The sequence below is a fragment of the Micropterus salmoides genome, unplaced genomic scaffold, assembly GCF_014851395.1.
Source record: "Micropterus salmoides isolate LMB-PRFRI ecotype aquatic unplaced genomic scaffold, ASM1485139v1 Ms_hic_scaffold_9, whole genome shotgun sequence".
Taxonomy (NCBI): domain Eukaryota; kingdom Metazoa; phylum Chordata; class Actinopteri; order Centrarchiformes; family Centrarchidae; genus Micropterus; species Micropterus salmoides.
In genome coordinates this window covers 37,673,975-37,688,435 of record NW_024044681.1, presented here as the reverse complement: position 1 = coordinate 37,688,435, position 14,461 = coordinate 37,673,975, and the positions used below count along the sequence as shown (strand labels likewise).

Sequence of the window (14,461 nt, the reverse complement as noted above, 5' to 3'; positions counted from 1 at the left end):
GTCACTGCTGTGTTATAATATTAATAATAATAACAGACCCTTTGTGTCAGATGCCTGAAATACTGGACCTCAAATTACAAAGGATCGCTGTGACACAGATTCATTTATACTCTCCATGTCAACTCTTTCCTGAGAAGTACTTGACTTAAAACTTTCAATGTTTCTGACATGGATTAATTCTGTCACTGGAGAAACTCGCAGTAAGATAATCACAGAATAATTACTAGTGCACTAGTGTGGGGCAAAGAAAATAACAATTTACAGACGGGAGGAGCAGTCTGTAATGTAAGTTTAAGCCATTTTCTCACTCAAACAGTAAATATAAAACAGCTGAATATCAGATGGACGCATGGTGTAACGTTACGTTACCATAACAGCAGCAGTGCAGAAATTACTTTTAACATAAGGATAAAATCAATTTTAAGTGACACGCTCCTCGTGTTGATAATCTTGTTAGGCTTGTATGGGGACGGCAGCTCGTGGCTTGACAAAGCTCTCCGAGATGCTTTAGCTTCACATGTTCGTGTTGCTTGTGTTCGTGCGCAGCGGTTTTGTTGCTGTGAAGTAATTTCAAATCCACAGAGCATACAGAGCAGCATGTTGTTGGTCAATATCTAAATACTCCCAAACTTTAGATGGTCATAGGCCAGGTCTTTTAGCTGCACTAAAATGGCCCCCCACAGCATAACAGAGCCACTGGATAATCTCACTGTAGTGATACAGCATTCTGGCCTGTACCGTCCTCATGGATGACTCATCTGACTCTCAGATGTGCGTTGGTCTTTATAATGACAAGTTGCAGTGCAACCCTACTTTAATATCTCTCTTGTAGATAATATATAGTAATGCTGTCACAGTCTGATCACGCCCTGCATTGCATTGATATTCTCAGGCACTCAGAAAGAGTTGCTCTTCTGTTTTTCCTTACATATCGCAGTAATGCACAAGCGTCACCCTCATCAAATGTGCGCTGTCAACCACAAATTCCAACTCTATTTACTAACGTTTTACCCAAATGCAGATGTCACATTAGTCACTGAGCTGGCTATGCCACAGAGCATGACTGGATGTTAATTGCTTGTACACCATGCAGTGCAACCGTGTGGAAGCATCTGCATTAATAATGTTATGATTCTCTACTCATTAATTCAGGTTGTTTCTTTTTATTTCAAAACAGTAATATTATTACAGTTACTAATCTAAGTAATACTGCGATACTGAACGCACCATCCTTGACGTCGACTGCGCGACAGGTCAGCAGCACCGGACTTTATGTTGTTTAAGTCAGCTGTTAGCCAAAAGGCTAAGGGAAGAAGGGAGAACGATGGAGAGAGGCATTCTTTTCACAGCTGTAAGAAGCTACTGCCATTATTGTGTCACAGTCTAAGAGGCAAAGAACATTGTCGTCCATCGTAAACTTTGTGAGACCAAAAAGCTTTCAACCGTGAACTATTTTACATCCAATTTATTGAAGCATCTGCTGAAGCAGCACACCAACATGAAACTTACAGAAAGAAACTCCGGCAGCTACTGCCACTGATGCTTGGACTCGTTGGGAGAGAGTGGCGTTAACGTAATGTTTTGTAAAAATACTGAATACTGCTCTTATAAATACATATGCAGAAAAAAAGTAGTTCAAAAGTCAGGATTTACTTGCTTTATTTTTTATTTCAGCCAGTGGCGTTAAGAAACGTTATATGTTTTGTAAAAACCACACTCCTTCCTGCTATTATGAATATGAAATTAGTTGAAAAGTCGGGAGAGACTGCTTTGAGGGGGGGACCCCTTTGAGAGTTCAAAGACAATAGTTTCGAGGAACCCCTTAGAGTGGAAACTTGCACCATGAGTTGAGCACCATGGTTGATTTTAAATGATTGTGTAACCAGAAAACATGTTACCCTATTTGTTTAATTTTTAATGGTTTAATAATTAATAGGGCATGAAAATCAGTACATTAAAACTGCCACTAGAAGGCAGCAGAGGATAAGAAATTCACTATCAGAACGAGCCAGAAGGGGTGCGGTAACGTAGAAATCCCACCTAAATGGGAGCAGATTATAAAAGGAGATGTTCCTTAACTGCGCACTCAGTTAATTCTGATGCCTGCTAGGATGTAACACTGGTTTTTGTCTTTTAATGGAATAACAACTAGATTTTTGACTGTCTCCAGAGAAGTTTTTCGACTATAACTTATTGACTATTTTGGAGAGTTTCTTAAAGTTTTGGGTTTTTAACTGGCCTAGCCCCAAACTTTAGGTCCCTGCACGATGAACAGGCTGTGGCTGGGTGGATACTGACTTTTAGTATCCTGTATTCTCCACCCATCTGTATGTTTGTCATCTCTCTTCCCCAATACATTATGGAGAAATTGTTTTGATATGTAACAGACAAACCATACAGGCCTCTGGATCCACAAGTGCAGTAATATGTTGAATTTGCAGTGACTTGCAGTAGCAGTGTGGTTCCAACACTGTTGTTGCACCTCTCTGCTCTCTCACCTCGGAGGTCCCTGTTGAAGTCATGCAGCCGGCGCACCTCCAGCTCCAGCTTGTTTCTCATGGTTTTCTCCAGGGCCTCCCTCTTGGAGGAGGACTTGGCGAGGTTTTCATAGGCCTCTGACACCAGCTGGATCTCTGTTTCCAACTGCCCACAGATACAGGAGAAACAGAGTGAAGGAGATGCACCAAACCTTTTTTTCAAACTGCTGTATAATTAATTTACTCACTGAATATCCATATTCACATCCAATTATTGACATGGGTCACACGTGGCCTTACAGAAAACCATATTCCAAACAACACATATTTTGACTGTTGGGTCTGACATCTACTACCAGGTGCAGCATGGTACCTAGCTTCACCAAATGTGAGGGGTCACTATTTACATGGAACTGGGATCACTCAAGTTGGTGTGTTCCGGGCTTATCAAAGCTTTAACAGAATTCAACCAAAGCACATAAGAAAGAAGAAACTAAAATCTTGTTTGTCCAAACTGTCTGAATGAATTACTTTAAATGAGCGACATCCAAAATGTGTTTTAAATTTTATGGAATGGGTCAGAGTTTGTATAAACATGTTCCAGTGTACAGTAGCTAAACATTACATTCGTTCAAAGAAACTTCAAATCACATACAATGCACTAATTATTGTACTATTTACATTTTAGTCAACTGTCTACAATCTATTTAGTTTAAAATCCTATCTGTGGAAGACTCAATTTTGTTCTAACTCAGACTGCTAAAGTTTCATATTATCTTCAGTTGAACTTTAGAATGCAAAACAAGAAATGTGGATTTTGTCCTCCATTACTTATACTGAAACTGCTTTCAGAAGAAATCTCTTTGTGGCCAGTATGGACAGGAGGAACAATTACAGCAATCAATAACCCTTGCTGTGTACATATGGGCATGTCACTTTTGTTTTTAGATTTAGCCTATCCTATAAAGCTCTTCTGCAGAAGATGTTACCTTGTGCAACTTGGTGACCTTCTCGCGGCAGGCCTCCATCTCCTGTCTCAGCATCCTGTTCTCCTCTGCCAGCACATCTGCCATCTGGTGTGCGCGCGCCATCATAGCAAAGGGCTCCCCCTGCATGTGGGAGTAGGAGTGCGGGTGGGGGAAATGTCCGACCTGGACTGGCGGCTGGAGGTGGGGATGTGGAGGTCCTTGGTACTGCTGCTGCTGCTGCTGCTGATACTGATGGTGGTGGTGCTGCTGCTGCTGCTGCTGCTGCTGCTGCTGCTGCTGCTGATGGTGCATTCGTGGGGTGGAGCCGTAGGGGTCATGAGGGAAACCGTGACCTCTTGGTGGTGTCGGGTGAATGGGCCCCAGAGTAAAGGGCTCGCTTGCTTGGTGGGAGCCGGGACCCTGTGTATTGCGGGGCCCCATGCTGGGAAAGGGTTCTCCCTGGTTATGTGGTTGCTGGTGAGGGAAGGAGGGATGTGAGGAGTGGGAGGCACTGAGCATGCTGCTGAGAGTGGAGGACTGGGTGCGGGACAAGGAGCCCACAGAGGTGACGGAGGAGGTGGGACTGTGCTGGTGAAGGGGCCTCTGGGAATGAACCGATCCCTCTTTACTAGACCTGAGGAGAGATTGTTAGAAACCTCAGCGGGTGTCTGTACTGATGCCCAAAATCCTGTACCATCTTCATAATAATTATAATAATGATCCTTATGCATACAGCATCTTTCAGCAGAGAAAGATGACTGTAGATGGATTTTAAAACACAAAATAATCTTATTATTATATAATCAAATCTTATTATATAATAATTATAATTCTATTTAAAATTGAGCATGTGTATATAATAAAATAAATTGCAGAAAGTAGACAGGAAAATGAGCAAATTAAATAGATCATCAAAGAGGATTTTCTTGGGCACGTTTGTGAGTTACATACAATATTAATTTGCAGAATATTTCAATTAATTGAATCATTTTGTATATAAAATGTCTGTCAGTACCCCCTTAGTTGGGTACACCTGCACAATCTAGTGCAATCCAATCAGTCTACTCTTATGATGCCTATGATGTCATAACAGCAGTACTGATATTTATTGTAATGAATAGAAGTGTACTAGAATGTTCTGTCACTTTAAGAGTTAGAGGGCACGTCCTGATGACGTAGGGAACTGCGAGGCCTGTGTTGTTGTTAAGCATGTTGAATCAGTAAAAAGATACACAGAAGACAAACTCGGCTCATTATTCATACTTTATGTCAAGTTAGATTAGGCATCAACAGACATTACATGGTGTCAGAAGTAAGCCTGTGTATCAGAGTGACGTCGTCATGGCGAAGTTTAATCCATCGAGTGAATTCAAGTTCGACCGCCCCGCGGACTGGCCGGAGTGGAAACAGAGATTTGCACGCTACAGGTTGGCCACTAAACTTAACAAAGATAGCGGGGACATCAAGTGAGTTCGCTGATTTATTCGAAGGGGAGCGAGGCCGAAAAGATATTCAGCTCGTTCGACTTTGCTAGTGAGGACGAGGAGGAAAACTACGAAGCGGTTCTCAAGAAGTTTGATGAATATTTCATCCCTCGTCGCAACGTCATACACGAGCGGGCATGTTTTTACCAACGCAGCCAGCAGCCCGGGGAAACCGCAGAGCTGTACATAAGGACGTTGTACGAGTTGTCTGAACACTGTGAGTTTGGGGACAAAAGGGATGAGCACATCAGAGATCGCCTAGTTGTGGGTATACAAGATAAAGAGCTATCCCGGAGGTTCCAGCTCAAAGCTAACCTCACGTTAGCCCAAGTTATTGAACAAGTGCGCCAGGCAGAGGAGTTAACTAAACAGGTTAGTCTGCAGACCAACCACCCGGAGGCTCAACTGGCAAACGTCTTTCGCCGTCTCCCATTCGGGATCACAAGCTCTCCGGAAATTTTCCAACAGAAGATGGCTGAAACCTTGGCAGGGCTCGAGGGGGTTGAGATCTACATGGATGACATCCTCATCCACGGAGAGACTGAGGAGATCCATGACCAGCGCTTGGCAAAGGCACTGAAAGTCATAGAGGCAGCAGGTCTTAAGTTGAACAAGCACAAATGTAAATTCAAACAGACACAAGTTCGCTTCCTTGGACATGTCATCGATGAGACAGGCGTCAGACCCGACCCAGACAAAGTGATGGGGATAGAAACTTTCCCCAGCCGCACAACGTTGTGGAACTCAGGAGGTTCTTAGGAATGGTGAATTATCTGGCTAGATATGTCCCTGAGCTGTCCACCGTGGGTCAGCCGCTCTACGAACTGTTAAGAGGAAAAGTAGAGTGGTTGTGGGGGCCTGCACAGCACACAGCTTTCCAAAAGCTCAAAAACCTACTTGCCACCGCCCCGGTTCTAACCTTCTACGACGCTAACAAGCCTACTGTAGTGTCTGCAGACGCCAGCAGCTAGTGATGCAGAGACCAGGTACGCACAAATAGAAAAAGAGTGTCTAGTCAGTGTATGGGCATGTGAAAGATTCGATAAATATCTGTTCATACTTGACAACTTCAGACTAATTACTGATCATAAACCGCTAGTGCCCCTCATGAACAGTAGGGACTTGGACAATGTTCCCATCAGGTGCCGGAGGTTATTGATGAGACTCATGCGTTTCAATGCCATAGCAGAATATGCACCAGGCAAAACGCTGGCAGTGGCTGATGCTCTCTCCAATGGCCCAGAGCAGTACTGTGGGGATGGGGCTACTCAAGAAGACGTGGCAGCACATGTTGACGCCGTCATATGTCAGGTGCCAGACACTCCCCAGCAGATGGACGAAATAAAACAAAGCACAGCTGATGATCCACAGGTTCAGACAGTTTTGAGCTTCATTAGATGGCCTGAGTACATGGGTAAAGTACCTGAGCCAATCAGAGACTTCTACCAGGTGAGAGGAGAGCTATCTGAGCTAGACGGCTTAGTAGTCGGGCACCAGGGTCTAGTCAAGTGCAGAGAAAGAGCTAATCAAGCTGTTTGGTGGCCCAAATTGTCACGTGATATCACTGTCAAAGTGCAGCACTGTACATATTGCAAAGAAAAGAGAAACACGCAGAGGAAAGAGCCATTGATATCAAGTGAGCTCCCGGCAAGACCATGGCAGAAAGTTGCAATAGACCTTTGTGAGTTTAAAAAGCAAAATTATCTGGTAGTGTCTGACTACTACTCACGATTCTTAGAGATTCTACATCTTCCAACAACCACTAGCAGTCAGGTAGTTGGTAGGCTGAAAGCTACTTTTGCACATTATGGCATCCCAGAAGTGTTAGTGAGTGACAACGGACCCCAGCTGGCTTCAGCAGAGATGAGGAAGTTTAGTAGGGATTTTGACTTTCTCCACGTTACGTCAAGCCCACATTATCCTCAGAGCAACGGGCATGCAGAGAGGGCTGTCCAGATCGCCAAAGGAATTCTTCGAAAGGAAGACCCCCTCCTTGCCCTCATGACATACAGAGCCACACCCTTCTCTTCTACAGGCTCCAGTCCAGCTGAGCTGTTGATGGGCAGGAGACTCAGGACTACCTTGCCCACGCTGCATGACAATTTGAAACCCAGCTGGCCTGACATGGACGTATACCGGCAGGCTGACACTGCAGCCAAGCAGAAGCAGGCGTACTTCTACAACCGCCGAAATGGAGTGACGAGTCTACCACCGCTGAGCCCAGGGGACACGGTGCTCACGAAGCTGAGTGGACACAAACAATGGACTACACCAGCTGTTGTTCACAGCTCGAGCTCCACTCCCAGATCTTACATAGTGGAGACACCACAAGGTGAGCGTTACCGAAGGAACAGGCGTCACCTGCTGGCCACACCTGACGAGGTCACATCCATCGGTAAATGTTCTGAACAGGAACAGGAACACCGGTTGCCGACACGCCAGAGACTCTTGCACAGGGGTTTAAAGTCACTCGCTCTGGTAGAGTGAATAAACCAGCTTCCAGGATGGACTTGTAGACAGACGAACTATGGACTGTGAGGCATTTTCTGTGCTGTTGGGGGAAGTGGGACAAGTGCATTGTTTTCAATAGCCTGAAGTGTATTCAATTAAGTCGTAACATGTTTGACTTAAGCGCAGTTAAAACAGATGTCATATACCCATCAGGCTTAGGTTTAAAAGTTTCTTGTTTTATCTGAATTGAGAGCCAGTAATAGAAGGAAACATTCATTCTGTTTTGTAAAAGCTGGAATATGCTACAGAGCTAAGAGTTATGGAAGTTACTGAACCCTAAAGTTAAAGCTGGCTACAGCCACAGTTCTTGGCTGCTATTGGGATATTATATTTGAGGGGGAGATGTAATGAATAGAAGTGTACTAGAATGTTCTGTCACTTTAAGAGTTAGAGGGCATGTCCTGATGACGTAGGGAACTGCGAGGCCTGTGTTGTTGTTAAGCATGTTGAATCAGTAAAAAGATACACAGAAGACGAACTCCTGGAGTCAGCTCATTATTCATACTTTATGTCAAGTTAGATTAGGCATCAACAGACATTACATTTATTACAGCTTATAAATGACAAAAAAGAAACAGAGAGGAAGACGGATTCTTCAGTCACGTTATGAGTGTGGTGGTTGAATAGTTTGTCCACCATAGATGAATCTGCAACTCCCCTGTTGGCAACACGTGTTTGGTACCCATCTCCCGAGCATCAGTGATATCAGTGAGGTGAGGTGCCTACGCAGAGCCCAAAGGATACTAAAGGACAGCACCCACCCACCCACAGCCTGTTCACCCTGCTGCATTCTGAGAAGAGATTTAGAAGCTTCTGCTGCCACACCACCAGACTGTAGAGCAGCTTCTTTCCCAGTTTTTTTTTTTTTTTGAGTATTATGACTACAGCATGCATTTCATTGTTGTATAATGATAAATAAATTACCCTTGAACCTTGAATGTTGTCATCGGATCTAAAATAACAGTGAGGTGTTCTAAACAACAAGGTTTCCTGTGTCTCTCAGGAAAGACCGTCCAACAGTGAGTGAAGATTTAATTGCTACCTTTAACATTAATGTCCTCTAGCCAAGTCCGATTCACCTGCTGTTTGCTTGCTCACTGAGTGGGTCTGTCAACTGGCTTTGTGTGGAGCAAACATTCCTGCCTTCAGCCCTCAAAGGAATGTCATCAAAGCCAAGCTGATCTTGTCCCGACTTGTCCTGCCCTGATTATTAAAATTATGTGGCTGTTTGTATCAGGTTGCCCCGAGGTTAAGACACTGGCATCAAACAGGCCCAACAGGATCTCTCTTAACCACCTCAAAAAACACTCTTGGAAAACCATGAAAAGTTCTCACGTCTCATCTTTTTGTTTGTTTGTTTTTATTATTTTCAACTTGTTAATCAAGAAAACACAAAGCAAGTCTTTTTCTTATAATTTTGTCCTTGTTGGCATGGAAACACACCCTGAAGCAGCATTTACGTCTTCATTGAACAGTGAAACTCTTCATAAACCTGTGTGTTCAGATTCAGTCTGTGACACAGTGTTTAGGAAAGGCCAGGGGAAGAACAGCTAGCGTCAATAAGCTATCTGGTGCCAGGCAACCCACTTTAACTAATTAACAACTGGGTGTCTTTGTGGATAATCTCAAATTCAGCATATCCTGTACCTTCTGCAGTTGCTGTGGAAACCACTTTGACGTTTGATGGAGAAACAAACTAAATAAAAACAGATTATAAGATTAAATAATTATGGCACTACAACTGGATTTCAACATTATTAATTACTGTTAAAATTTGTGTTTTAAAATGATCTTGATTGATTCTTCTTTCAAATCTCTCAAAAACTCACTTTTACCGGAAAGCATATCCAGATTTTATCTGAGCTGCCACTCGTTTTACTATTCCTGCCCTACCGTTCTTATCACTTTGTTTGCTTGTCTTATCTTCCTTACCTCCTACTGAACATATTTGTTATACTTTATTGTGATCCTTGTTCTTATATTCTGTATTTTATCCCCCTGTATCTTTTACCCACATGGTTATTTGTTTTTGTATTTTATGTGTGATTTGTTGTGAAGCACTTTGTACTTTGTTTGAGTGCTATATAAATAAAGCTTATTATTATCTACATTGAGAAATTCTCATGTATAAAGAGCAGAACAGCTCTTCTGTACTTGGCAGGTGAACCACACCACAAACTGAGAGACCACCATTAGCCCTACATTAGCATTCATTTGGAGTAGAGTTTGTGTCCACCCGATGAATGTAAGGCCCCATCTAAACTATTCCATTTTAGTTTAAAAACGGAGTTTTAACACGAATATACGATCTCTGTCCACAGCAGCGTTTTAGCTGTGTATCAGAATTGATCTGCATCTACATTAAAACGACTGACAACGCACCTCTAGTGGCCGTTCAGGTACACTGGGCATGCGCGAGCCGGTGTAAACACGAAGCAGATGGTCTATTCTGTGGTTACAGAAGATTTGGTGAAGAAAGTAATACAGACTAAGAACCACACCAGATTTTATTTTGCATGGACCAAGAACAAGCTGGGACTGTTACTGAATGTAAAAGCGGCTGTGGGGCCAGAAAACAGACTGGGAGTCGTCGCAAAGTAAATACGATGACATGCACAGTGTGCAAAGTGAGTCAATGCACATGTGTAGGCTGTAAGTGTTTCCAAAATATTTTTATAAAAATACCAAGTCAAAAACGCAGCATCGTGTTTTGCATGACTTGTAAGAGTCAATCAGAGAGCCAAAAGTGAGCGTCTGCTTTCTAAAGTCCTCAATTTTCGGCCGTCTTGCCTAAAACGCCCTCCGGAGTTTCAAAACGAAAAACAGGGTCGGCAGAGTTTTCAAAAGTCTGGACTTAGTCTGGACTGGAGGTGCAAACGTAGCAAAAGGTCTCCGTTTTAAAACCTAAACGCAGTAGTAGTGTGGACGGGGCCTAAGACGGGGTTGATGGGGGCTGTGAGACCAGACGAAACTAATTTTGTCTTTTTGTAGTATAATTGACTTTATTGATCTATTGATTTAACATTCTAACAAAGTTTACAAACTATTCAGTACTAATTCAGTTAACCTTTAAATAAGTATATTAAATAAATAAGTTAAATTGAAAGGCAGGTAAGGCAGTGTAGTGTAGAGCACTGTCTGTGATGAATGTGCACAACTAAACCAAAGAGCCAAACACATGGCATGAATAGATTCAAGAATACAGATTCATAAATGGATAGAAAGTACCGTCAGACTCTTAAGTTTATTACAAAGATTAGTTTAGATGGCGTTTGTCATCAAAAACAAGTAAATCCAAAGACCTAAAAGTTCACACACAAACATATTGTGCTGTATGTGCTTTAACAAGGTTCAACTTTTGTACAGGGCTCCCTTCACTTAATAACAAACTATTACATGTTTTGATAATCTCTTTCTGACCCCTCCTGGTCAATACATTATACACTGTAAAATATTTAGTGACATATAACTTTAAATCTTTACAGCAATGTTCTGTTATTTTTTTAAATTGTATACAAAACTCTGTAAAATTAAGGACATCGCCTATAAATTAACAACCCAACTGTTACTTTATGCATTATGTCAATAATCACAAATTTATTTCTCATTTCGGTAGAAGAACCAACAATTATTAGATATTTTAAATGTCATACAAATGACAAATCATTATCTGTAAATAAATATATAGGTCATATAAAGGACTTTGTCCATACTTACATTTTTCTTTGTAATTTTAAGGTAAATCTTATACATTGTATTTTTATGTGTACTTTTACATTCAAAGTGAAATGGTCAAGTGTGGAAATATATATGGCATAAACTATACCGTGTGTGTGTCTATTGGTATTAATAAAACTTTAACATTATTACATTTTTATTCATACACTGCAATAAAAACACCATTTGACCAATTTATAAAACACAGCTTACAAATACAGCCAAATAAATATATTTCTATTCTGTCCTTTTAACAAGTCATCTTTTATAGTTGCTTTTATAGTTCCATGCTGAAACAATTCCTATTGGCTGTCTCACCACGTTGCTCTGAATATGATTGGTTAATCTGACCTGCTCCACACTGTTCTTGGTATGTGGATGTGAGTAGGTATGTGGTAACGGACATATTGTAATCTGCAGAAGGTAAATACCTTATTTGTGTACTCCTTTATCAAGATGTAGTGAGATTAGTGCATTAGCATGCTAGTATATTAGCACCTATTTTAATGTAGAAGCCGATAATGCTACTGTGTGTTGCCAGTATAGGTTAATGTTGTCAGCTAGTTCAAACAAAGTTGGCATGAGAAGAAAAGGGCTTTGGGGGGGCGCTATAGAGCCAACGGTCAACCCTCAGTCTGAAAAATGACATCAAATTCAAACATTACCAGTTCGAGTCTGGCTGCAAGGTTTTGTGGCTCTTTGAGCATCCTAAAGGCCTCAAATATCTGTTTTAATAACTGAAAATGACGCAGGAAGTGTGGAATGACTGACTTCCTGTTGGGCAAAATCTTTGTAATAAGAGCAATAATCTAGGGCTGCAGCTAACGATGATTTTAGTATTCGAAGCTTCTACAGATTATTTCAACGATTCATCAATGCGTCGTTTAAGAAGTACTTCACCTCCCGGCAACAGAATCAGCTGTGCACGTTTATAGGTGATACATATTTATTGGTCCTTTCGGAAATTCATAGCGTGCCATACAGCAAACATCAGACCAACAACCAGACAGCTGCTTTACAAACACAAACATCACCGAGTGCTATACAAGTTATACTAAAGGCTCGTGCAGACTACACGCCAATGGCCGTGCTGTTCACACTACACAACTTGCCGTCTTGTGACAGGAGTCTTGAAGTTGTTTTGGCGTTCACACTACGTGACTGATCGGTGACAGGGGGTCACACACTACACGAGCTGACAGCAGCTGTGTCACCTGATGCAGGTCTCCAAACCACGTTTTGTCAAGAAAACACGTGTGAAATGTGAAACGCAAAATGAGCGATCCTGCACACGAAACAGCTGTTTGTTATTATAAAGATGGCAATTATAAAGACAAAGAATATGGGTGAAAGGATGGATTAGCACAGCAGGTAGCAGGGATCGTCTGAGCTACAGAGAGAGCTGGAGGGGAGTTAAAAGGTGCAGCTCCCGACACCCAGTTAATGAATGACTGTGACGTTACAACTCACGGCCCAAAAAGGAGAACAACAAATGCACATGTGGACATTATCAGCTGAGGTCTGATTTTGGCTTCAACTCAACAATGAATCATGATTTCAGTTAAATGCTAAAGTTGCTGTTAGTGTCTGCTGGCATAACACCAGGTGCTTTCTGATCAGATGTCGTCGTGCTGTTGCCGAGGCGACATAAGTTTCATTTTACGGTGGATGGACGGTAACATTACAACGTTGTTGTTTTCTTTTAGCTTGAAATATTCCCATACTTTGGACACTTTCTTCTTTGTCCCTGCTACTTTCTCTCTCCTCCTTCACTTTGCAAACAGCGTCATCATAATCACGTCCTGTTCACAGCGTAAGCGCGATGTGCGACAGTAATAAATGTCTGTGCGAAACAGTGTGCTTTATAGTTATATGGATTAAACGAAGCATCAATGCATTTTCGATTTAATCAATGAATCGCTTCAGCCCTACAATAATCCCACCACATATCATGTGAAGATCAAAGAAACTTTTTCCAAAACATGTTTGTTTAGGGGCGCTATTGAGCCCCCTGGCCACACCCGACCCCAATCACTGCAGAACATTGGATTTCCCACCAGACCTGAGGTGTGCAAATTTCATGAGGATTCGAGTATCCTAAGGCCTTCAAAAATGAGTTCTCCAGGGAGAAAAAAATAATAATAATCATATTAATAATCTGAGCAAAAACAATAGGTTCCTTGCACTTTGTGCTAGGACACCGTTGGTGCCCTGGCACTTTCATGCTCGGGCCCTAATAATATGGTAATAACATATGATCTTTTGGTGGTTTGTATGCCAAGTGTCTTTGGGCAAGACACTGAACCCCAAATGGCTGCTGGTATGCCATTGTTGTGTGAAATTTCTGCTTCTGACGAGCAGTTGGCACCTTGGTCTCTGCTCATCAGAGTGTAAATGTGTGTGAATGTGATGTAGTTTAAAGCGCAGTAGTTGAAAAGACTAGAGAGGCGCTATACAAAAAACAGACCATTAACCATTTAACTAAGTAAACCAATGCACATGCTATTTTATTTGGTAGTTTGTGCAAGCAAGGGAAGCACATGGCGGTACAGACTATTCAAACAAAGAAATCCTACTTTGTAAGGTATTTTCAGTGAATCCTTTTTTTCTTTTTTCCCCAGAAGCGCCAATGATCCAGCTGATAATTGGCAATGTGGAGGAGGACTGTTCTTCATCTGTCAGCAGCCATACCAATGTGAAACCTGCTACTGCTAAATGCCTGAAGCTAAGCAGGTTTGGGCTTGGCCAGTACCTGGATGGGACACCTCCTGGGAAAACTAAGTGCTGCTGGAAGAGGTGTTGGGGGGCCAGTAGGAGGCAGTCTTCTCTCTGGTCCTAATCATAAGAACCCAGTGCAGTGATGGGGAATGTGCTGTAGGAACTGTCGTCCTTCAGACAAGACGTTAAACTGAGGTCCTGACTCATTGTGGTCATTAAAGAGCGCATGGCACTTGTCACAAAGAGTCGAAGGTTCCCCAGTGTCATGGCCAATCTGGCAAACGAATGTAGTTTTTTGTAGGCTTTAATAAAGGAAAATGACAGTATGTTTCCTTGTTTTCGTCTTGAAAAGGTTAGTCTAATAAACAAGATAACCAAAACTAAAAACAATCATCTTGAAATCTTGTAAGAGGCTGTTTTTTTAATGTCCAAACCACTCTTTATAATGTGTTAAGAATCCTTTGAAAATGGGATTCTTCTACTTTGTATAGTAGTAGTTTAATTCCAAGCATAGTTGAGTGTAGGGCTGGACAATATATCAATATAACAAATGTTCAATAAATATTCAACAAATGTTTGATTTTAT

At 42.0% G+C, this 14,461-nt stretch overlaps 1 protein-coding gene across 5 annotated transcripts in view; it reads right to left on the bottom strand.

Annotated features, from left to right (window-relative positions):
* Window positions 1–14,461, bottom strand: part of amot (angiomotin) — a 78,420-nt gene that overhangs the window by 36,393 nt on the left and 27,566 nt on the right. For all 5 annotated transcript variants that reach the window (XM_038708216.1, XM_038708213.1, XM_038708217.1 and 2 more), the window contains 2 exons: window positions 3,467–4,079; window positions 2,499–2,643 (listed from right to left, as the gene is read on the bottom strand). In XM_038708216.1, the coding sequence (XP_038564144.1) occupies window positions 2,499–2,643; window positions 3,467–4,079 (758 nt within the window). The remainder of the gene's footprint in view (window positions 1–2,498; window positions 2,644–3,466; window positions 4,080–14,461) is intronic.